The sequence below is a fragment of the Oxyura jamaicensis genome, chromosome 12 (genome assembly GCF_011077185.1).
Source record: "Oxyura jamaicensis isolate SHBP4307 breed ruddy duck chromosome 12, BPBGC_Ojam_1.0, whole genome shotgun sequence".
Lineage (NCBI taxonomy): Eukaryota > Metazoa > Chordata > Aves > Anseriformes > Anatidae > Oxyura > Oxyura jamaicensis.
In genome coordinates this window covers 18,027,407-18,051,400 of record NC_048904.1, presented here as the reverse complement: position 1 = coordinate 18,051,400, position 23,994 = coordinate 18,027,407, and the positions used below count along the sequence as shown (strand labels likewise).

General features: G+C 39.7%; 1 protein-coding gene across 2 annotated transcripts in view; it reads right to left on the bottom strand.

Moving 5' to 3' along the window:
* Positions 1–960: 960 nt before the first annotated feature.
* PPP4R2 (protein phosphatase 4 regulatory subunit 2) overlaps positions 961–23,994 on the bottom strand; it is a 35,611-nt gene continuing 12,577 nt past the window's right edge. For both annotated transcript variants that reach the window (XM_035337270.1, XM_035337269.1), the window contains 7 exons: positions 12,053–12,223; positions 7,060–7,153; positions 5,607–5,644; positions 5,290–5,364; positions 4,737–4,880; positions 3,864–4,132; positions 961–3,312 (listed from right to left, as the gene is read on the bottom strand). In XM_035337270.1, coding sequence (XP_035193161.1) covers positions 2,999–3,312; positions 3,864–4,132; positions 4,737–4,880; positions 5,290–5,364; positions 5,607–5,644; positions 7,060–7,153; positions 12,053–12,223 — 1,105 coding nt within the window. In that variant the 3' untranslated portion in view covers positions 961–2,998. The remainder of the gene's footprint in view (positions 3,313–3,863; positions 4,133–4,736; positions 4,881–5,289; positions 5,365–5,606; positions 5,645–7,059; positions 7,154–12,052; positions 12,224–23,994) is intronic.

The following is a 23,994-nucleotide window of genomic DNA, read 5'->3' as shown; positions in this document are numbered from 1 at the left end:
AAAAAAAAAAAAAAAAAAATAACAGTGATAAACCTGGCCTCAAAACTTCATGCAAACTCAGACAGCCATACAGAAGAACAAAAATCTTTGTTCTGGCCTCAGTCTGTGAGATTTTCCTGCAGCACCACAGCCCCCGTTGGACCCTTGGCCACCTCCTGGATGGGCACCAGGCAGCGGCGGGGCAGCAGCCACCAGCAGGCCGGGCACTGGGCCTGGCAGAATAAATTAGCCCCAAATTGCAGGAGCTTCTGCTCCCCTCACTGAAGGACTCGGACTCCAGGGCTTTTTTGAACATTTTAACTTCAACACACTAGTATCTACAACACCATAAGCATCCTAATACTTAAAACAAAAACACTGAATACGTGCTCTAGTGGGAAGCTACGAGGCTGACCTTTACCTTGCAGTCTGAAAAGTAAACTCCATCATTTTATATTCTAACTACATATAAGTTTTATTTTTAAATAGGAAATACAGCTGTGAACAATATAAAGCACCTGTTCCATGGTATCTTGGGTTTAACCACACACTTCGTTCACAAATGGAAACAGAATGACTGATTCTGTCTAAATCACTGTGTACAGAAACATGCTCCTGTGGCACATGTAGTTACAAAACTAACCACCCAGATTCAGAAAATGGATTCAACACCATGGCTCCCCTCACCCTGAGAAGCAGTTGCCTGTATATTTAGTGGCACACAGTGCTTCTGACAAATTGGGAAAACAAAATAGTATATGCAGCCTTTAAATGTAGGTACGTATTTCATATTAAGACGCTTACTGTGACATTAAATCACCATTTCTTATTAGCTATTGGAAAAAAAAAAAAAAAAAAAAAAAAAAACAACAACAAAAAATTATTGGCAGATATACAAATGGATCCATACCTCAAGGTTCTTCAAGTCCTTATGACTGTGGCACTAGTGCTGCTGAAACAAACTTATCAATGGGTCGCAGGTGCTTTAAGAACAAGTTTATTGACAATATCTCCACAAATAAACATTCTAAAGAAAAATTCAGAAATCTCTAAACTTAGAAAATTTAAAATTTTGTTCTCATTGGCAAAATATTCCCTGCCAAAAAAATGAATGAGAAATGTAAAACGTCACTACATTCTTAAACTTCCCTAATCCCAACATTTTGGTTCAGTCCTTTCAATTTATAATACACATCCAACCCTTCAGCACAGTGAAAATAAAGTACAATTTTCGTTCTGTAAGGGAATCTCAACAGGATTTTTATTTATTTTTTTGGCAAGCATCTCCCTGAATCCTCTGTCTGCTTAGAACTTAATAGGTAAAGTCTGCAAGAAACAACTTTACAATTTTCCAACCAAGCCAAATTATTCTGGTAATAATCCAAACCTAGATTTCTCCTAAATGATACAAAGCATACCATGTAGTACAAGAAACTATCAGCATGCATTTTAGAGGTCGTTTTTGTACTTCAGGTATATGACTTTAAAACCAAAAAGGGACAATTCTGATAAAAATGTACTCAGGTATTTCATAACATTAATATTTATTGCTTTATATGAATACTGTATTGAAAGCCCAAGCATTCAGTTTACACACAGAAATTATACAATTATATACCGTTTCACAATGGCAGTGAGCACTCATTACAATCTACAAAAATCTACTTTACAGAAATTTAAAAATCCTAAATATCAAAAAGGTACAGTTGAAGAAACAGGTATAAATTTGGCAGCCAGTAATTGTGACTGGGAGGTTGCAGCTTGCATGTCTTTAAATATGGGAACTGGAAAATATCGAGAGTAAAGCAGTAGTTGTGCTTTGAGCTGGTTTGAAAAAAATGTAACACTGGCTGTCAAAGTAGCATGTTCAAAAATATTTAGTTCACTTCCAAAATGTTATACAAATCATGGCGATTTCTATGCACCTCTACACCTTTTAGTTTTTTAGCTCAGGTACATAACTACTGTCATATATTAATTCTTCCAATACAGTGATGTGATCACACCAATGCCATCTGCATACCTTAGAATAATTCTGAGACTTCTCTGTAATATTCACAATGCTTTGAGAAGCACTCAAGAAGGCAAGTACCTGTTAATTTCTTCCGAGATACTTTCTTACCATACTTTCAAACATTTCTTCTACAAAAAGTTTAAGCTAATGTTTTGATTACAACGTTCTCAACATAAAGCACATTTTCTCATAAATAAATGAAATCCTTTCACTCAGGCACCTCAGAAGTATACAAAAGTGTTGTAATCTGAACAGTTCTCTTGGAATGTGTTTACTCTGGTGTTTTCAACAACGTTCATATTTCCAGGGTTTCATATGGGCCAGATTTCATTTGCCTTTTTTCTTCCCCAGAGGCAAAACAAAGTGCCTTGAGAGGTGAACTTAGTCTTTTCCTATAGAAAAAGTATTTGCTGTATTTATCTTTTATAGAAACAGAAAAATATAACATTTCCCCCTTAGAACAGTGAGGGTACACATACGTGTGCATGCGTGCATATGTGTGTGTGAAATGTAACACATTTTAAACACACAACATAAGGTTTCATAGTGTGTATTCAAATAAAAATCTGGAAACCAGCATGAAACCCCATAATTCACATGTTAAATGTTGAAACTGTAACCAAAATATGAAGTAACTGCTATAGCTGTCAGAAAATGACAAGACAAAAAGCTTTCTTGCTTACATACAACTAGGTGTGGTAATTTCCAAAAAAGTTGTCAAAATTATAATTACCTTCCAGTTTAAAAACTTTTATTCTAAATAAAAAAAACTATACACAAACCACTGATTTGACCAAACGAAAGTTCAGCGGTAAGCAGGACCTGAAGGAGCTGGTATTCACAGTTCTTATCATGTACAACTCTTTCAAGGTTCGATCCATGGAGAAGTTTATTTTACAACCTGCTTCTTTTTGTAAAACTAAAGGTCCACTTTATTACATAAAATTATTTATACAGTGTAAAACCGGAGCCTTATGGAAAATACTGCATCTAAGTGTATTTAAATTAGTCTTGCTCCATAGGTTCATCTGCAACTTCTGTGGCTTCCTCACTGTTTTCCATAGGGGTCTCTGATGAATTTTCTGGAGTTTCACTAGCATACGACCCTAACTCTTCAGTTTCGCTGCAGTCAGCTCCACTACTGCCAGATCCACTAATTTCACTGCTGTCTGAATGTGAATCCTTCTCTGATCGGGACTGATCAGACTCCTCCATTTGATCGCTCTCCTCAGAGGTTTCTTCATTCACAGTTGAGGATTCAGTGTCTTTTTCTTGATCTTTTCTGTCTGGACCAGTGTTTCTGGGAGACATGAAGGACTCTAGAAACAGTGAAAGGACAGTATTAGTAAGGCAGCTTTTAATCCTGAAAATTTTAATCCTGCTACTTTCTATTTGTGGCTATGCTGGGCAAAGTTTCTACAACACAGACAAGGACAAGAAAAATTGACAATCCCAGCTTTTATTAAAAGATTTAAAGTATTAGCCAACCTCATCAGGATAGCCACACTGTACTAATATACCATAAAGTTGTATTTTGGATTAAATAGGTAGCTTCACTTAATAAAATTTCAGTGGATAAAGACAGTCTAAAAAACAACAGATAACTTCTTGCTTCCACACATTTCCTCATTTGTCCTCAGAATTAGTCTTCTGGAAATGCTGAAAACATTACTGCTTCAAGTATACATCAGTCATCATCTAAAGGAACATGTTACAAATACAGGATCCACAAAAATAAATATTAAAAGAAATCTTGGGAGAATCCAGAACAGGAGACGTTCAGCAATCCCAACCGTATTGGCCTCCTGCAAAGGAAATTCAACCTTCTTGGAAAATGCACCAAACAAATATAATGAAAAATCTGAAATACCTTCCTCCTCTTCCTCTGTACAGTGCTGTCTGGCACAAGTAGCATCTTTTTCTTTATCCTGAGATGTAGAGGATGTTTCTGTTTCTTCCCCCGTGCCTAAAGAAACTTCACTGGAAGCAGTTTGATTAGGTGCATCTCTGGCTTCCCCTTCCTTGTCAAATTTAAGTCTTTTTACCTCATGCTCTTCTGCTTCTGCAGGATCATCTTCAGAGTGTTTATTTTTTACAGGGCTACTCTGAGCACCTTCTGATTCAGATGCTGGTGATTCACTATAAACAACAAAAGCAGCTGTAGGGTGTTTGGTTTTCTTTTTTTTTAAGTTTTTGTTTTAGAAAAAACATTCTGTAGCTTGTTACACTTCTTTTTTAAAGTAGCTATTTCAAATTAAACACTTTACAAGAAAACGGTAAAACTTGCTTCTTTCATTACATGACAAAACCTCAAAATCGTCACTCCAGCTTCACCTGATTGTTGATGAAAACAGCAATCATACAGCTCTGGAAGGTCTCAATTACACACGGTTCCTACTGCCAGCATTAATGGCAAACATTTATGGAATGTCGTGTCTGGTTAGACTTCATCATCCTGGCACAAATACGATAACTGTGGATTTCTGAACTCTATTATTCACTCTACAGTTTTACTATACATGCCATACGCTTACAAGATGCGTTACTACAGCTTTGAAAACTTGAGCTACTATTTAGACAGCCCAAACAGCAGTAAGCACACAAGGGAATCCTGCAGACATTCTTCTGTTAAGGCTTAATTATGCATACCTTGGAAGGCCATTCCCTTTTAAAATGCTTTTAAATTTGCAGGTGAAAAAACATGAAAATTATAAAAACTTGAAATGCATTACTCCTCACAAACCTGTGTTTCTTATCTTCCGTTTGCTGCGAGCTTGATTCTTTATGTTCCGTGCTGTCTGGCAAACCGTTTGTTGTCATAGGAGATGACAAAGAAACCTTCGGTCGATTTACTGGCCTGGGAGTTCCAGGACCATTTACATTAGATCTTTAAAAAATAATAATAAAAAAATTAACAACAACAACAAACCCCATCCTTTTAATAAAGAAATTTGTTCCTAACAGAGAGCAGCTATAATATAGTTCTTAAAAGAACTGGGTGGGGGAGTTTAATTTCCTATTTTTCAATAAATAAAATCCCTTTCCTCCAATGGAACCAATATCACCAAAACTTTACTGTAAAGAAAATTCTAAACAAGCTTACAAAAACTATCAAAATAACACATGTATCCCCAATGACTCCTCTTCTCTCCTTCTCCCTGTAATCCATATCATATCCCAATTTTGAGGCTACCTATTCAGGATCAGAATGGGCAAAGATAAGGGATTTGAGCCAGCTATTTCCATAACAACCTTGCTTTTATCTTGAAAAAATTAACTCCTGAAGCTAAACTTACCTGTCAGAGTAGCCTGGTGAATTTCCCGGGAACATTACACCATTCATACGGTTTAAACTATTCGAGTTATTTTTCCTAATAAATAAAGTAAGAATCAGAATGTTAGGAATAAAGGAATGTTTCCAAACCACTACCCCTAACACTTACTTGCAGATCACTATCACTATTGTTGGCTTAACTATTGATACTGAAAACGGAACTCTGCACGCCCTACTCTGGGATTCAGCTACTGTCAAGAAGCGAAATATAGGACATATGCAGACACACAAACTAATGCGATCTTGAAGTTCCAAGAAATTGGAGAAGAACATACTTACTCTGAAGATGGATATACACAGCTGACAACCATGACATTCTGTAACACACAAAAAACGCATTAAGAGTTCAGAAACAGAAACTTCTGCACCTGACAACAGTCCAAAACTTAGAGGGTTACAGGATATTGGCCATATCTGCTGAAGTAGCTTTCAGATTATTTTTCTTTAGAGATACCAACACATTAAAAACATAAAAACCATCTTGGCTCCCCTTCAACAAGACCAGACCGCAATTACATTAAAAGCCAGTATTTTTGTTAGTGGGTCAAAACAAGACAACCACGCTAAACCCCAGGCCCAAGTGTTTGTAATTTCTAACTGAAGTATCCTTGGAAATCAGAGCAAAATGTTCTCAAATGTTGAAAAACTCCTGAACTGGTGAAGAAATGTTCTATTTGTACATATGAGTCCTATATTGGAAAGCATGCAAGCATTATTAGCTATTTTTGGCACAGCCATACTTCATCTGCTCAATTATTTTGGCCCCTGCATAAAAAAAGGGGCAGAAAAAATGATTAATTCAATGTGTTTTGCTTAGCCCCCTCCCCGTCTTGAATGGCACACCAAACTAAATCTTTAATATCTAGAAACCTCACTTTAGAATGAGCCAAGTTTCTCTTTTCTTATCAATGCTTAGTCAAATTATAAATGCGACCTTTTCTGCAGGACCGCTTAAATACCTAGACTAACTTTAATGAAGGATCTCCATAAAACTTGAAGTATTGTTTCACAGCTCTCACTCTGTCCGATTTTTGCTTTGTGAAATCCCTGTTTCATCACTTACTGCTGACTTCCTCTTCCAAACTTGCAAGAACTTATCTGACTGTATGTGCTCTAACAGTGAAAGCAGCTCCGTTTAAAAGTTAGACTTTTTTTTTTTTGGACTGAATAGTCTAAGTAGGAATCTCAAGCTAATTTTGTTATCAAGAAAATCCTACGTGGAACTGCATTGTAATGGAAATACCATTAACTGACATCTGTATGCTTTTATGAGGATTCATTCCTCTATACAAGAGGATTTAAATACTGACATAAAAGACACGGGGGAAGGGAGGTTTCCTCTCTTCCTCATCTAATCTGACCCCAAAAGTGGAAGCCAGCATCAAACCAAAACAATCAGATTATTTCAAGTGATTATTTGATCAGTTTTAGTTAGGACTCAATATTAAGGATGACATTACACACTCCAGAAACTACAGCCTGAGTACTGCACAGTAATTAGGAAACAACACTTACATTTCTGAAAATGACTTTCAACTTTTAAATAAGTCCTTTCAAACTGCTCTTACGGTGTTAAAAATAAAGGAAGAGACAAAGTTACAGGTAGCTCTTAGCTATTACATGACTGAGAACCATAATGAAAACAACAGACTTTTGGTAGCAATTCAAAAGTTACTTAAATTGTTATTTCAATTGTAACTGTTGAGCTGCATGTTGTCAGCAAAATACGTACCTTCTCCACACCTCTTAGAAATTTGTCTGTTCCTGTGTAATTCCTCCTAGGATCTGTCAGCAACTCACAGAGTCGCTGAATAGTGAAGGGGATGCTGCAATGAAATAGATTTATAACAATTTAATTTGTTTTTTATGAGTATGACTGCTAGGAAGCAAAAACTGTATTGCTTTCCTCCCCTTATTGAGAGTACAGAAAGAAAATAGTACAGAAATTTGTTGTTATTAGCAATACAGGGTAGTAACTCAAAGCCCTATTTCCCTTATTTCACGCACTGAGATAAGGCACTGTCTTTTGTGCTCACCATGACAACTCTTAAGGAGCATCCTAAACGCATCATCCCACAACTCAATCCACTAAAATGATGAAAGGGAAAGCGGTATTTAAATTCAGAAATCAGATCATCAACAGTAAAATAGTTTAAGACTGCATTTATTAGATAACTCAAATAGAACAGAAATGGGAAGTGATTCAAAAGAAATTTGAGTCATACACGCTAGATCTAAAAAAATTCTCAACTTGTAGTTTATTTCATGTTTTACAAAATACATTTACAGAAAAAGCATTAAATGGTGGAATTGCTAACTTCAGCTGTTACACACACTGTATTTTGCCACAACTGGACAGTATATTTATCTATCATGGAACACCTCGGTAAAATCATTATAAAACTTAAAAGTTACACAGATCCATAGCATCACATTCACACTATTTTCTGGCAATTCTGCACTGGGTTTCCTCCTACTTAAATGAGAAACTGACCTTTCAAGCAAGATATTTTACATACATCCATCGGTTACCTGAGATGTCATACACTTTCACTGAAAATTCACATACAATGTCACAATTTAACAGATTTCTATGATTTTTGACAGAATAATGAAATACTTTAGGTTGATTCGATAAAATAACATTTATGCATTTTTACAGTTGACTATTTGAAATCGAAGCCATTAACATTTCAAAAATACACCTGAAAGAGTATTTGATACAATGATATTTAAGAACGAGTTCTTGATCGAGAATATGACTGATACACCAAATCCAGAGCATGAGCAATACACGTTTGCATACACACGTACATACAGCGCTACACTGGAATTTTTTAATTTAGCTTTTATTATTTTCTAAGGACCTCAGCACACAGTATCTTCAGCCTATTTTGTTAGCTAACACAGCACCTCGAGCTTATCTCATTAGCTAAAAAGCCACGTTTTAAAGATGCGCAGATCTACCACGGGGTCAGCAAAGACGTCAGCACACTGTGATTACTCACACTACGTGACAGTTCGCTTCAACGCAAGCAGCGAGCAGGAATTGAGAGTGACCAAGTATCGACAGTCTAATCAGGTTTTCCAGAATTGGGTATCGTGTCACGGAGGAAGTTACAACCCGCAACTTGCAAACGGTAAGGATTTATGCTACAATACAACCACCCTCAGCCCTAGCTCAACTGCTGCCACTGGAAAAAAAACACAGACTGCCTACCACATCTACCCTGCCAATGAGTTAATGCCTTCCCTTGCTCTCAGCCCGCATTACACCATACCAACTTATCTGTACTTGATTTCTAGGAATAGGAAGACAGTCGGGTTAATTTCCGTCAGTCAGCCGTGGCAAGTTAGAAATCAGCTGACAAAGCATTAAATACGTTCAATACTTGCAAAAAGAAGGCGATTTCTAAAGCATTTGTTTTGACACGATTGCTTAAAAGCAAGTAAAACAAACGGCAGAGAACTAATATCTTGGCACACAGGCAAAATACACCTCACCTCCCTATTTGACCCAGAATTATCTCTTTCCAACCCCGTAGTTTGGTAAGAACAAGCTAGGAACAAATGTTCTTTTTCATGCAGTTTATTACACAAAAGCTCTTGGGCTTGACAATGGATCTCTCATTCTGAATTTCACCAAAGCTGCCTTAGTGTTCATCAAATATTGCTGCTCTTTAGCAGCGTTTGGTCGGCTAGTAATCCTTCTGACACCCAAGTTCTTCACAATGCTCAGCTTCTTTTACCCAAATTCCCACCTCTGTGACTCAGTCACACCGAAGGATTTACCTGATCTGTTAACCTCTCCACACAGGCACAGCACTAGTTGTAACTACTGTTTCTCACTGATGGCCACTGTGCTTTTGGGTTTAAAAGTCCCTTATTAAAGTGTCTTTGTAAAGTTGTAATAGACTAGTGTCCGTGCAAAACCAAATTATTTCAGAGAACCAACAATACACATAATTTTAAATTATTTTTCATCAACCAAACGTGTGAAACATTCTGAAGAACCATTCCCAGGCTAATTGCTATTTAGCTGCATCCAACTGGGCACTTAAGACTACAAAGACAAAGGTACAAAGTAGTTTTGCACATCAACAGAGTTCTGGTTACTTAGAAATAATCAAGAAAATGCGTAGTCTGAAATCGCACTCCTATTTTACTCAGTTATAAAATGTTTAAACAAAAGTTAAAGCCAGTTCATTTTCCTCCAAAATTTTCCACAGCAAACTGAACTTTGTTTACCAAGCAGCAGATGGCACCAAGTGTCACGCTATCACCTCCTCTGCATATCACTTGTTCAACATCTGCATATGCTTTAGTTTGCAAAACCCAACCAAAGTTAACTTCACCTCCAGTTAATTATAAATTCTTTCATATAAAACTATAAATTAAAAAAAAAAGTTTAATATGATTTTAAAATAAAAGTAACCGAAATTGGTGTAAATCTGTGTGTAAACACCAATGTGAAAGCTTGTGTGCAACATGAGAACTCATCTTTCCAAATGCTTAGGAAGAGGGTTAGTGCAGGGCAAGACCAGCATGACAGTCAGCCCTTATCTGCTTTCCTAAGCTAACCGCCTAAAATTCCCCAGGAAGACATTCGTAACTGCACTTCCTAGCCATATTGTTCAGAATGAATTTCAAACTAAACATTCTTAGACATATAGACAGCAGTCAAAAAGTAACAGGGAGGCAGGGATCCCATAAGTTTAGAATCCTTCTAAACCCAGCTGTTATAACTAAAAGGTCCAGTTCAAAACGAAGAGCAATTATTGGACATACTGTGTATTTTACATGTGATACTGAGGAAACATAGGAAGCAGAATGAACCTGCCAGAATGCAAAACATGTAACTGAGACCTTGGATTAGGATTATTAATACATCTTTTTTTATTATTATTATTTATTTTTTTTTGGTGCTGTGAAGACTCCTGTCACCTGAGATCTCGGATAACTTACCTTGGAACTTTCTGCTTCATGAGCAAAAGATAAAGAAAAGAGCACGTCTTTCAAGACCCTCCTACTCCAAAGCAATTCTAAAGTCTAGCACAAGAACCTGGCTCCAGAAGCACATTACACAAAGCATGGTAAGACACAGTGAGGCTAGAACAGCCAGTCTGAGCTTTAAAAGTCACTTCACCTAGAGAGACCCACAGGACACTTCTTCATGTGATTCAGCTTTCACATCCACATCCTCCCTGTAGGAATCGTAGTATTTACTAATGGACTATTCTACAGCCCCAGACTCTGGGACATCCTAATTTAGGACTTTCTTAAAGGTAGCTGATGTACACAGCTTGCTTCCCCACAGACCAGGTGGTTCAGCTGAAAGAACGAGGAAGTCAAACGCTTTTCAAGTGTTCAGCACCAAATGAGAACAGCACAGCCACAGAGCGAGCTGCATGCTTGGGTCACCCTGAGGTTTTAGTGCTCTTCGGAAAAACAGCAGATAACAGCAGCCCATTCATTAGCTGTCTCAACATGAGAACATTACAGACTTTTGGGGCAGTGAAGCATTAACAAAAAGCTGGGGGAGGTAGGAGAGAGACAGACTGGCATAAAGGACAGGTTTATTTTTAAATTCCTACAGTGAAGCAGGCTGGTATAAATATTGGGCAGCAGAGAACACACTGAATTTCACATTCTTAGGATTGTCTTATGTAAGAGTGACCTGAAACTTTTTTATTTTTTTTTTTAAAGGGAACCAGGCCTGACTTACAAAAGATGTTTACCTTTTAAGTACATAACATTGCATGGAACAATGACAGTAAAAATTAACCTAGCATCAAAATAACATGCTAAGGACATGTCAGCAGTACCTACAAAACTGAAATCGGGAAGTAACAGGGAGGTAAGCCTTACAGTATGCCCACTTTCTGACAAGCTGAGAAAAAGGCTGAGTAAGTCTCTTATAAGCAACTATTGAGACTCAAACAGAACGACTCAGCTCATGGTAAGCACGTAATGCAGTTTAGAAACAAGAAAAATAACTATACGGGCTATGAAAGCAATACAGCAAATAAAAGACACCCTTGACAAAAAATAAATTAGGAGCTTTATTTAAAATGAAACAAAACTTCCAGAATTACAAAACCAACAAAGGGTACACACTTAAGACACAGTCAGCAACAGATTGAATATCACACATCTCTCGACTAGTATCACCTGAACTATAAATTGGAATCTGGCAGAATTTAACACTTCGAAACCAGGTTCACTTCGCCTCCTTGTCACACCGTGTCTACCACAGCTTTAGTTCTTCAAAGCCTACTGAACTGCCACAGACTTATAAAGAACTGAACACCTAAAGAGTTCTTTCAGCTAGGTATTGCAAAATACATGGAAAGAAACCTGACTTTAATAGCTATTTTACCTGTTACGTGCTGGTAACGCTATCCTGCGTCATTGGAGGGTATTAATACAAACCTACCCATGTGCTGGAAAAACTGAAATGACTGACATGTCACAAGATACAAATAGTTTCATTCAAATATTTTATTATAAATTATTCTAATATATATTAAGAGAAATTATGTATCTAATATAAATATATATTAAGAGACAGTTTTGAAACTGCTGTAATGTATTTCCAATGTATAAATTTGTTTCTGCTCATCAGTTCAAGGAAGTATAATAAATGGTCACCAAGCAGAATACTAAGGTTAAAAATTAAGAAAGTATTTTTCTTATCCTGATTTTAGGCAACAAATGTTACATACCCATTAAATCCAGTGACAATTTTCAGGATTCTTTCTTTCATCTCTTCGAAGGGGATATACTCCACGTTTGGGTTGGGGGGCCCTCTTGGCTCAGGAGCTGAGGTTCTGAAATCATCCATTACTTTCTCCAGTTTGAAAATAAAATAACCTTTAAATTGAGACCACTGAACCCTGCATAGGACACAAGAAATAAGAGATATACAGGTCAGCCCCAGAACCACAGAAAAACGGTGTAATTTTACAATTGTAAAAACAAAATTCAGGCTGGCATGGCAATCCTAAGATAAATGTGGCGACTAAAGTATTATTTTTCTTTCTGAATGTAAAGCACGATAACTATTTAAATAATTACAGCAAAACAATCTTACACCAGTTAATTGCCATTAACAAGGTAACAGGATGAGCCAGTTCCTTGACAAACCATTACAATTCCAACCTAAAATTGCACAGGGTATGTGCACGTCACATTACCAGGGAGCTTACACGCAGCCTGAAGTTCTCGCTCAGCTTACAGAAGAAAAGAGTTTCACGTCTGGAAACCACCCAGCATTGTCTGTCTTCTGTTATGAACCTTTCTGGTTTGGGCCTCTTGTAATTAACTGTTGGGTATCCACGCATTTCAAAGCATTTCATGGGACCTCTTGCTCTCAGAAAGGCAAATACATTTTACATCAAAGTCAGCACCTCACGAATGTTTGAGCAAAACCATTCTGACTTCTGAAAAACACAGCCACAACAGTAAGTAATCTAAGAATATCAGTTACCTTCTGCCTTACAACTTCCAGTTTTGCCATTTATAGAATTCTGAGCACGCCCTGCTGCACCGAGCAGCCCGCAGCAGCCCCAGAAGCGACTCTGGGCTTCCTACCGCTGACGCACGTCTCAGCAGCACAGGCAGCAACCTGCAAACAACTCATTTCCTTCAGTCACTACCAATTGTAGTCTGTCCGTGCTGACGCAACGCAGGAGCTCTCGCAGCTACCGGATGACATTTATCCACACGTGTGATCTGAAACCAACAGGCCCCGACCACACGGGCACGGCCACATCTGTGTGAATCCAGCGAAGTCACACCAGCCTCATTCCACAACAGTGCCCTGTTACCTCCACCTGAATTTTCTCCTTGTTCATGAGATGAAAACAGGAAAATTTAGTTCTGATTTATCTAAGGATGGAAAGACAAAGCCTTGGTCTTTCATTAGAAGTAATAAATTGGCAAGAATGGGGGAAGAAATCCGGAGAGGAAAGGCAAACCTTCCTTCTTCCAGGAAATCATTAAGCACTTTGGTGCAGAGGGGAACGCAGGACTTGGTCACTAACTATAAAACCAGAAAGCAAAATAGAAGGAAATAAAGGTCCCTAAACGGAATGTCCTGGACAGATTGAACAGAACCACTGGTTCTCGTGGGATTATTGCTCCAATTAGCAGTATAGAGAAAACTATAAAATACAGTAACTTTTCTAATGTACACTATTAGACACTACTCCTGCAAAGCTGAAATGAAAAAGCTCTCCAATTACACACCATGAGACCAAAGCTTTCACAACAAATCACACACTTAATACATAAGCACATCACAAAGCACGGGCAGAACAAACCCATCAATAACCTCATGCCAAGGAAGGATATCATGCCAAGGAAAGAATCGTCTTTTCATAGACGATTAACCCATCAGCATCGTGTTGCTGAAATAACCCAACACAAAACAGCAAATATGATTTAAATGTGAATCTACTGCCTGCGGGCAGCATCCACCACCTCCTCTTCCCAGTGCTGAAGCTCTATGAAAACAAAGCAACCTTTTAGCCCTTTAGAGACGTCTAGAAAAACGGGCTGATCTTTTATCCTTATCCTAGGATAAGGAATGTCAGAACTCAGTTAAGCAGCAGGCCCTTTCCCTCCTCTTTCTTACCTCATCCAGCCTAACGTTGTGTCTGCCAGGCCGCTAGGAAGGGGTCAGCACTACACGCTCTTCTCACAGGAGGAGGAAAATACTTCAAAAGGCATGGGGGCTTGAACCCAGGTGTTTTGGTTTTTGTAATTGTTTATGAAAAATTATACTCCAACTATAGAACTTGAGAATGCCTGGCTGTGCATCTGAAGAAAGAGATTGTTAAAATAATGAACTTCCTTTTGACAAAACTATCGTCTCTGTACAGGCAGAAAGATTTTTCTTCCTACTACCTATTTACTTCAGAGAAAGTGATCAAAAGTGAGTGTCAGAGGAGAAAAGTCAGCTTGCTTGTTTCCCCAGTCTATGAAAGTGACAAATAGAAGTTGGTGTCAGCTGCTCCTAACGTCCTGGAACTCACCTGCAGCTCAGGTATGGAGAAAAACAACTGGTTCAGAAATGATGGGTCTGATACCTAATACAACACAACAGGGAGGATTACAATGGCTTACCCTAGTACTTTGCAAAGCAATCTATAGCTACTCCTCTGGATATTTTCAGTTATCAGCACACACACAAACACTAGGCACTTAGCCAGACAACGGTAATGAGAAGAGATAAAGGAGGAGGAAATACCTGTTTTCAAGGAAAAAACGATATATATTCCACATTTCACGTGCTCCCTCAGCATAACTCTGGCATTAGTGCACAAGATCTCTATTACAGCTGCTTTGGTAAAATGGGAGACACTAAAAATGAGCAAAGTTTGCTAAATGCCTTCTATAGTTAATGGCCAACTGGAAGTGAAAAACTTCCTTAGAGCTTTATGTACAGCCTCGTTAAGCTTTATACACTGGAAAATAACTGGCAAACAATTTAAGCTCTGTCAAGAAAGCAAACTGAAGAAATTCCATGGCAGAAATACTATTCGTGCATTCTTCTGAGCAGACTTGTTTATAGAAACTTGTTCTTCCCACTCAGCATTGTACAGAAACAGCCTTCGCTAAACGCACACCCAGTCTTCTAAACCATGTTTTTCCTGTCCACTAACCTGTGATTTTGTGCTACCAACTTTGCTGAGAACTTTTAGAGCAATTCGCAAATACAAAGATCCCCGTGAGCGCTGAACGATCTGTGGAAACACCTTCAGGAGGAACACTTCAAAAAATGAGCTTATCCTAAGATGCTCTGGTACTGCGTATTCTCACTGTAGAGAATGAGCAACTTTTAAGTTATACACACCTTATGTACATCTAAAGCATCCTTTGCTACAATATCTGGGTCATCCTGTGTGATTCTGCCTGTACAAAGACAGCTCCCCTAGGCTAATGAGCCTGGAACTTCACAGATACTCCACATCATTGTAAACTGGTATTTCTGCTCAAAGGAAGAATCCTCCTGCTTCCCTCCCACCCGCTCCTGCACCAGGCTTCCGTCAGCCGAAAGGTTCTGCTCTGACATACAGAAAATTAGAGCGGAAAAAAGGAAACTGATTTTATTAAACAAAACACACAGCCAGGAAAGAAGTCACCAGAAGCAGGAATGAGTGGCTGAAAGGAAGCAAGCCCAGCCTGCTTCCAGAACTACAGCTTGTACGGTACCTGTAGCACAGCAGGGCCACGCACCTCAAACCCTCCCAGGAGGGGTGTAAATGCTGCTATTATATATTCCAAAATTTTATATAATAAAAAGAAGTGTAATAGTCAGGTCACAGATGAAAGCATAGGAATTAACACAATGCAACCGTTTAGTTTGTCCTTGTGAATCACTTAAATACACAATACTCTGTCCTAGGTTTGCTGGTAATTACGCTGCGAGGTATGACCAGATGTTTAACACCGTAATACTGCACCATCACGGAGCCCCTGACCTTGCACTTTACATTAGGAAGGTAACAGAGAAATGTGGATGGAAAAGACTTCTGTGTTTGAAGCTACTCAGCTGCGTTTCACAGAAATTGAAAAAACAGGAAAGTAGGCAGCAACTGATCCAACAGCCAATAATATGAAAAACAGAAGCAAGATTTGAGAATGTTTACATATAACTTGAGAGGAAGCATGAGAAAAGGCTGAAAATCGGTGGGGGGAGAAAGGTCAAATACAGAAGATATGAAATGAGCACACAGAGGTGAAATGAAATGATGTACAAAAAGAAGCACAAGAAATAAAATATTATTTTAAAAAAGCCACCCCTCGCAGCCCTGCAAACACCCCCAGCCCCTAGATAGGAACACAATTAGGTGAAAATAAGAAGTTTAAGCCCTATGAAGAAAGACACAAAGGAGCATAAGCCAACCCTACCAGTAGGACAATAACATACTTGTTCACTGCAAGTTGATGAGGCAGCAGATGTCCACTGCATGGAGAAGAATTACAAAAAGATGTAACTTTGCAGCACCAGAGCTTAAACAAGGGAGAACACAACCCCAGATAGCGTTTCTCTAATAAAAGCAAACTATTTCACACCTGGCCTTAAACTACATGATTATCTGCTGGAAGTAATCCATTACTACAGATCAACAGAAGTTTGCCAAGCAACATCACCCAGCTTTAGAAATCCACCAAACCTATTTGATAAATAGCACAAGGGACAGAGGTGACCTTAGACAGAAAGCAGCTCAAGTAATCTGATGCTGGGCCTTGGTTTAAAAGAATTACTAGCACAAAGTTCCCTGCAAGATAAGATTGCTTCTCTGCTAACATGATTTGTACAGAACTCATCCTTCCAAACATGCATAGCAAAAACAAAATTGCATTTTACATGGAAATAATCTAATCCTATCACTCCCACTCTCAGGGAAAGGGAAGCAGTCAAAATGCAAAAAGACTTCCCCCCAATTCCCTGATCTCCTGCGTACTTAAATATTTGTGCTGATCAAACTGAGACAGCAGCCTTCTCCCGTACTGCCCTGCAGGACAGGAGAACCATAACTCGCACTATTAAGAGGGGTTTTGTAGGTGAGAGGAGCTGCTATTTGCTTCCTACCGCTGGACAAGTTTTATCATCGATTCTGCTGCCCTTCAGGAGACTCGAAATTTCAACAAAAAGAGCAGGAAGACAGAAACGTTCAGAGTTGTTCAGGCAGGATTTGACAAATACTAAAAAGCAGGTAACAAGTAAATCTGAAAGGCTGCTGGGGAAACTCAAATGGAGAGGCAGAAGTCTGGCAGCGCGGAGGCTGACAAACACACATGGACTGACAGGGAACAGACCAAGCCAAAGAGGGCAGCTGCACCTGCACTGCCCCTGCCCCTTTGAGGCACACCGAGCTCTCCCTGCTGCTTTCAGGAAAGCCTATACAAAAACTCATGGGATCCCTACCAGTGCTACCTGCCTTGGATATTACATGGAGATTGGCGTGCAAGCTCCCAGAAGTGCCTAAGAAAACAACAGAACGTTAGCTATCTCCCTTTTCTGCACCTCTTTTAAAGCATCCGATTTAACACTAAGCTAGTACACGTGTCTTACACACTTTATCTAAGCTCTACAGGATTTTAAGTTACAAATATCTGTAAGACCCATGGAAGCTAAGCCAGGACAACACGTAAAATTAACTAGAACAGGAGGAAGAACTCAGTATGCCTGAAATAGGGCCACCCCCTGGAATGAAGGTACTGCAATTATTGCATAAACCTTTCTGGAATTGCTTCACAGATTATAGGTGTAATTAATAACAACATTATATTGGAGCGATGTTAAGCTTCTGGAGACCTAACTATGTACTTAAAACATTAAGAGTCCCGGTGGGATGGCTGTCCTCAGATTTCACAGTGTTGAAGTTCATTACAAATTCACTTGGTTGAGATTTTAAGAGGATGCCATCTGTTTTGGAGAGATGCTGTATACCAGAAAGTACTTAATATGAACAGGAAAACCAAAGCACATCCACTACTGATTCTGTTAACCGAACAGGCCAGAGAAACATCACAACCTAGTATTAGGCAGAAGCAAGGAGCACTTCCCTCTCCACCCTCCTTCTATTATTGGCATCCTAAATATAGTACATTTAGGATGCACTCGAACCCCTCTTATTCAGCTAAACTGATTTCAGCATAAAGTCCCCAAGACACAGAATGAAAGAACCATCGGACAATCTCAGAGGACTTCTCTTAACTTCTAACAAGAGACATATCTCTCATATTAGCTTCCCCCAATTATTGTTGATTTAGATTACATTCCCACAGAGATTTGCTAGTAGGAAACAGGTGTTTTTTGAAGTGAAATAACTTGCCAACTTCAATAATTTTCTTCTCTTTTATGCTTTGCTCCAGAGCTCATAGAAAATGAAGATAGCCTGTAGAACACAATAATCCTCCTGTGCTGTCAGAAGTAAAATTAAATTCTCATCCAAAACAAGTTAATACCTTTCCTCTTCTGGTCTAGGAAACTATTTGAAAAGCCAAAAGGCACAGAAAATGAAGTGCACCCAGCAGTCACGTACCCAGTTCAAATTCCCTGTGCCAGCAGCAAACTTCATGGCATGCTCTCCCACAACCTCAAGGACACGTGCATCCAACCTGAAACACCACGAGCAGAAGGAACAGGGCAGTTCCTGCAGTGCTAGATTATTTTTCAGTGTTCCTGAACGAGCGGTAGGTTTTAAACTGTAGGTGATACGGTACTGTGAATTTACTGGAACATCATGCTTTGTTGCACACTTCTGTTAGGAAAACACACTGGCAAACACTCTTCCTGGGGGAGCGCCCAGCCAGCACCCCCACCTCCTAACTCATGTAAAATTAAAATGCTCTCACGTTATCTTCAGCAGGGTTTGACCTCATTTTACCTTTCATTTTAAAGGAAAAAAAATACTGAAGAGCTCAAAGGAGGAAAAACTGCTATTTCCCACAAGCACAAAAGGTATTGTTCTGTTTCCATTCACTCGTTGTCAGCCTAAATAAAGTCCTTGCCTTCTTTCTCGGCGAGCACGACAAGCTCACTCCAGAACCACAGAAACAGGATTACATTAGAGGTACATCTACTGTGGTAGTGAGTGCTCACCTCCCTACTGCTTCCAAGTTACTACTGTGATTGCCAGGAACAGCAAAGACTAAAACTTAGCTATGGAAACAGACAGCTGACAAAGGCATTAAAGTACTATCTGTAACCATCAAGGGACTAATTCTGATCTCTCCTGATAAATACTTGACTGACTCCAACTGAATACAGCTGTTGTGCAGAACATAGAGACTCTGAACTGACCCTGAACATCTCAGGAAAGTGTATTTCGTAATACAGTTATCTAAAGACAAACAAACCCGATTACCTTTTGTTTTCTTTTATTTTAAAGGCAAAAACTGACCACAGAACAAGAGTACAAACATTCTATTTATTTTTCTTCATTTGGGAAATAAACTCCTTATAGCAGAGTTGAAAGCAATGCGCACACAGTAACTGCAAGCCTCCAAAACTTCCACAACCACAGGCAGTGGCTTATCTATGAAGATAAAAGTAAAAGTAGATGCTATTTTCATTACATTTCCCTCTTTCACTTGAACATTTAAGTCTTCTGTGGCTGACAGGAATAAACTGATATATTTGCTAAAATATTCTGCTTATTGGGCTTCTGCACTGTGTTAATTCTGACCTTACTCTGATTTCTCCTTCGTGTACTTTCAGTTACGCGCATATTCAAATAAAATTTATTATAAATCTCAAGTTTTATTACATGTAGAACAATTACCTCGGATACCAATGTTCCTATAAGGTACACACCAAGTACGCAGTGCTGCAAGCCTTATGCACGCAGACTTCTGGATGAGCATCAAAAACCATCCAAGTCCTGCCATCTAAGCAGCACTGGGTGTGTATTAACATATTTATGACTTACTTTTTTTTTCAAGACTTTGACTCTGTTATTGCTACAACAAGCTACCCCATGAACAATTACTTCAAAAAGGAACGATTTCAGTGACCACATTTTGAACTTCCATTGTTCTTCATTAACCTTCAAGTAAGGGACAATCACACCAGCCTTAGGGTTGCGAACACCAAGGCCCTAGCACAGAAGTTTGCAGTTGGGGTGTACCCGACTTCTCCCTCTCCCAAGTGCCAGTCCCACGCAGCCCAAGAACACCAACATTCAGCTGCTTTCCACAGGTAACCGTGGCTGCACGTCTGCAGCACTGGCCGAGCAGAGCGGCAGCAACTGTCAGGTTTTGTCCGTATGTCAGAACGCCTCCTGAGAACCACTTACACAGTGCCCAGACCTGCCTTTAACACGACTGGACATTCCGTTTAAATTTAGACGACCGTAATTATCTCAATGCTAACAATTCTTTGCATTGTTCCTAGCTTTTACTCATTTCTATTTCAAACAAAATTTCACTGCAGATTGATGTCCACTAAGGCACGTTTCAAAAGTGATGCTATGCATTGTATCATCGAGACTCTGCAGGAATTCCACACCACACTTCAGAGTGCATCCCATACAATAGATATTCTGCCAGAAAATAATCCGTCAGACAAAGGCACAATACACTGACAGTAGTCTAGAGCTCCTGCAGGGAGTACAGAAACAAAAAAGATTGAACTTCCTCAATAAACATGTTTAGCAGAGAGTCAAATTTAAGCAAACTATTATGCAACAACCAACATGTACTTTAAAGTCTTCCTGAATTTGCACCTAAAATTACTATCTCTATAGAAGCTGCCTCCTAAGTAAAATCATTCTGAGTAATGTAACTTTAATCCAAACACCAAGTCTAGGCTGAGACAGTGTATGCCATCTCTCTCTGACCTGGTAAACAGCCATCAGGTGTTTTGCACCATCATCACAGTGCTGCTTTACCACTTCGAAGCACAAAGCCTCATCAGGTGCAGCCATCTTACCCAGGGTGCTGCTCTACCGCTCCTGAAATCTCGTAGCTGTCTTCAGGCACCATTAGCTCTGAACCTGTGAGACCTGCCAGACACATCAGCTTTGTAGAAAAGCAGAATCAGTTTCATTTAGGCACAAACCAGATAAACCACACCACCAAGCCGACCAGACTGCTCTGTACCCTCCCTCCTGCAGGCTCCAGCACCTTGCTCCCTCCCAATGGATGCCATCACGAAGGAACCTTCCCAAAACCTGCAGGAAGAACAAGGCTCATCAGTTACAGGACCAAACCAGAAATAAACATCCTTGCTTCTGTAAAATGTAATACAGAGTAGGACAATACCCAGTGGTCTGGGGAAGTGCTTACATTAAATAACAATGAGCAAAGCCACCACAAAACAGTTGACTCGAGGCCCACTGGAAAACAGAGATAAAACTGAGGCAGTGCAGATGTGATGAAATAGCACTAAGAGCTAGAGGTTCAAACTGAGAGAGGAATAAGGAGTGCAGAACTGAGCCTGAGTAGAAGGACAACAGAAGAAAATTAAAGGTAATGGTCAAAAGCACATGCAACTGTGCTAAGTGGTGCAGAGTAATGGCGGGGTGGCTTTCTGTACAAAGCAGTAGTGAACTGCCTGCACAAAGCCTGCTGCTACGAACATGACGATGGATGCACCAAGGAAAATCTGCTTGCACACAGTTGCTTTTGCAGTTACAACAGCCCAGCCACTGCAAAAAGTCAGCACGATCAGGATCTTGTCTTTCCTTTTTCCTTTCATGTCTATTTCATACAGAGACTAAATTTGTTAGGATCGGTTCATCATGCAAATCTGACACTGGGAGTCTGACCTTTATGCTACAAACCCCACTCCCAACAGCTAAGGGGCATTTAAAATAAAACAGAACAACAGCACGCAGTCCCTAAAGGTAAATCGGCAGGCTTTTCTACTGGGTTTCCAGTCCTTTGGGGGCACGAGTGGATTCCGAGGCAGAAAACGCAGTACGAGTAGAGGGGTAGTTGGGGAATAATAGCAGGAAGCAACACAAGGAAGTTTACTCACACCTCTCTCGCTTCGCTGGTGACCGTGGAAATGGAAGAGGCCTGCGCTAACAAAGGCACGCAGGCTCCCTGCAGAACATACTAGCTTGTTTGTTATAGCAGGAAACTGAGAACTGCTTTATGTCATTTTTAAGAAGTTCGTAAGGCATTACATTCCCCCACCAGTTTTAAAGATTTCTAGATAATGAAACTCAGAGCAAGATTTCCAAAATATATATATATAAAAAAAAAGCTATCACTCACGTTAAGCACCAAATCTGAGAGTCAAATAAAGCCCAACAACATAAAAATCAGACCTAAACTTGAGCATGTTAAATAAGCTAAAAGAAATGCGGCTATAAGCATTTACATGTTTGTAACAAATTACCACACAAAAGGTCAGAACACATCCCTAAAACACTGAAGCTGAGAGCAGGAATTTATTCCTGTGTGCATTCAGTGCTACCATCTCCACTCACACCTCTTCAGCAGACGACCAACTATTTCACCGCTGTAACAAAATAAAAGCTGGAGGGATCCAAGCCAAAGAACTGCACTCAAAAAGAGTCAGAAAATACAATCTCTGCTACGCAGGGTACGTGAAACAGCATCAAAGGGCTGAAAACGCCTTTTGCTGTTATCTTGGAGAGAGCCGTGGTTACATAACTTACACTTATGTAATTCAGCAACAGCAAATCTCGCCCGAGCAAGAGGCCTGACTTTGCGACGGAACGCCTCGCTGCGGCCAGGGGAAGATCCGTGAACTCTGCTTCGTGGGACCTCAGCAAAACACACAGCGCTGCCTCCCGTGGTACCTCGGCAGCTTAACTGGACAGCTACAGGCTTGGCAGGCAGCCGGCCCCCCGAGCAGTGCTCAGTGGTGTCTGAATCTGAAGTCCTGCCTCTAGAACGGAGTAAGCCCATGCCACATCAGGGGTAGGTGCCAGCGAGGCAACAGCTCCATGGGAAGAAGCCGGGGTGCCAGGGACAGCGAGCTGAACGTCACTCAGGGTGCAACGTGTCTCTGCAAGGACAACCCCAGCTGGTTATGAGAGCCACGAGTACCGAGACAAATGGTGAGCGGTCAAACAGCAAGTCAACAAACACAGGCTGTGGAACTGCCATCACTGGAGACCTTCCTGAGAAAATGAAACCTGAGCAAGCCCATCTGCCTTTGGAGTTTGCTCCCCTTGGTCAGACTGGCTGCCCTCCAGAAGTCCTTTCCAACTTCTGTTACTCCACAGTGACACTGAAGATGCTCCTATTTGCTCTACAACCACACGTACTCAGCTTCACCCGAGACACTTTGCAGAATGGTAGTTATGTTGATCCTCCCGGGAACCAGTGAAGTGACAACTTCTGTCCTCAGCCTTAGAGGAGTCACAGCCTAGTATTTCAGATGATCTAGGAAAACTCGGAGGAAAGAATTCGTCTACACAGAGGAATGTGCAGTCAGTGTGTTTGAATGGCTCTTTATTCTGCATCCAGAGCACGACCTGGTGTAATTACCTTACGCCCTGGCCAGGCCAAGTATTCTCTGCTTAAGCAGAGAACTGTGTTAGTTCATCACTTCTGCATATATACTGTCCTTCTCCTTATTTTGGTACCTTACCACTCATTTCTGCGTTCCTTCACTGCCAGTAAGGAGCTGTATTATACCCTGCATTGCAGGAAGACGTTAAAACTGTGCTTCCTAAGTTGCCTGCCCTAAGGCAGCAACAGGGGAAACTCAGAAAGAATTGACAAATCATTTTTTGATCTCATTTCTTTTCTACATTTTATTTTTACCTTTAGAACCAAAGGAAAATTCCAGTTAAGAAACAAATTGGATCTTCTTCATGAAGAACCAAAGTAAATGCATCTTTGCTACTGGACGGGCAGAGTGATTTTACATCCAAGATTAACTTCCTAAAAGGTAAGAGACCATTTTAAAGCCAAGACACTGCTAAGTGATTTTCATTTCTCTTTTTGTAATAATTCTTTATAAAAACTGTACTTCACTTTTGTGTTCTGCTTCTAGTATTGCAGTGTGGTGAATTTTTGTACCACCTTTTAAAACTGTTTATACCTTCGAAATAATAGATAAAAAGATAAAAAGTAATTTTTATGCAAAAAAATAAAAGCACAAAAACATATCCTGCTTTTAAAGTCATCTTTCAGCTACAGTTATTTGTTATTAAGAATAACAAAT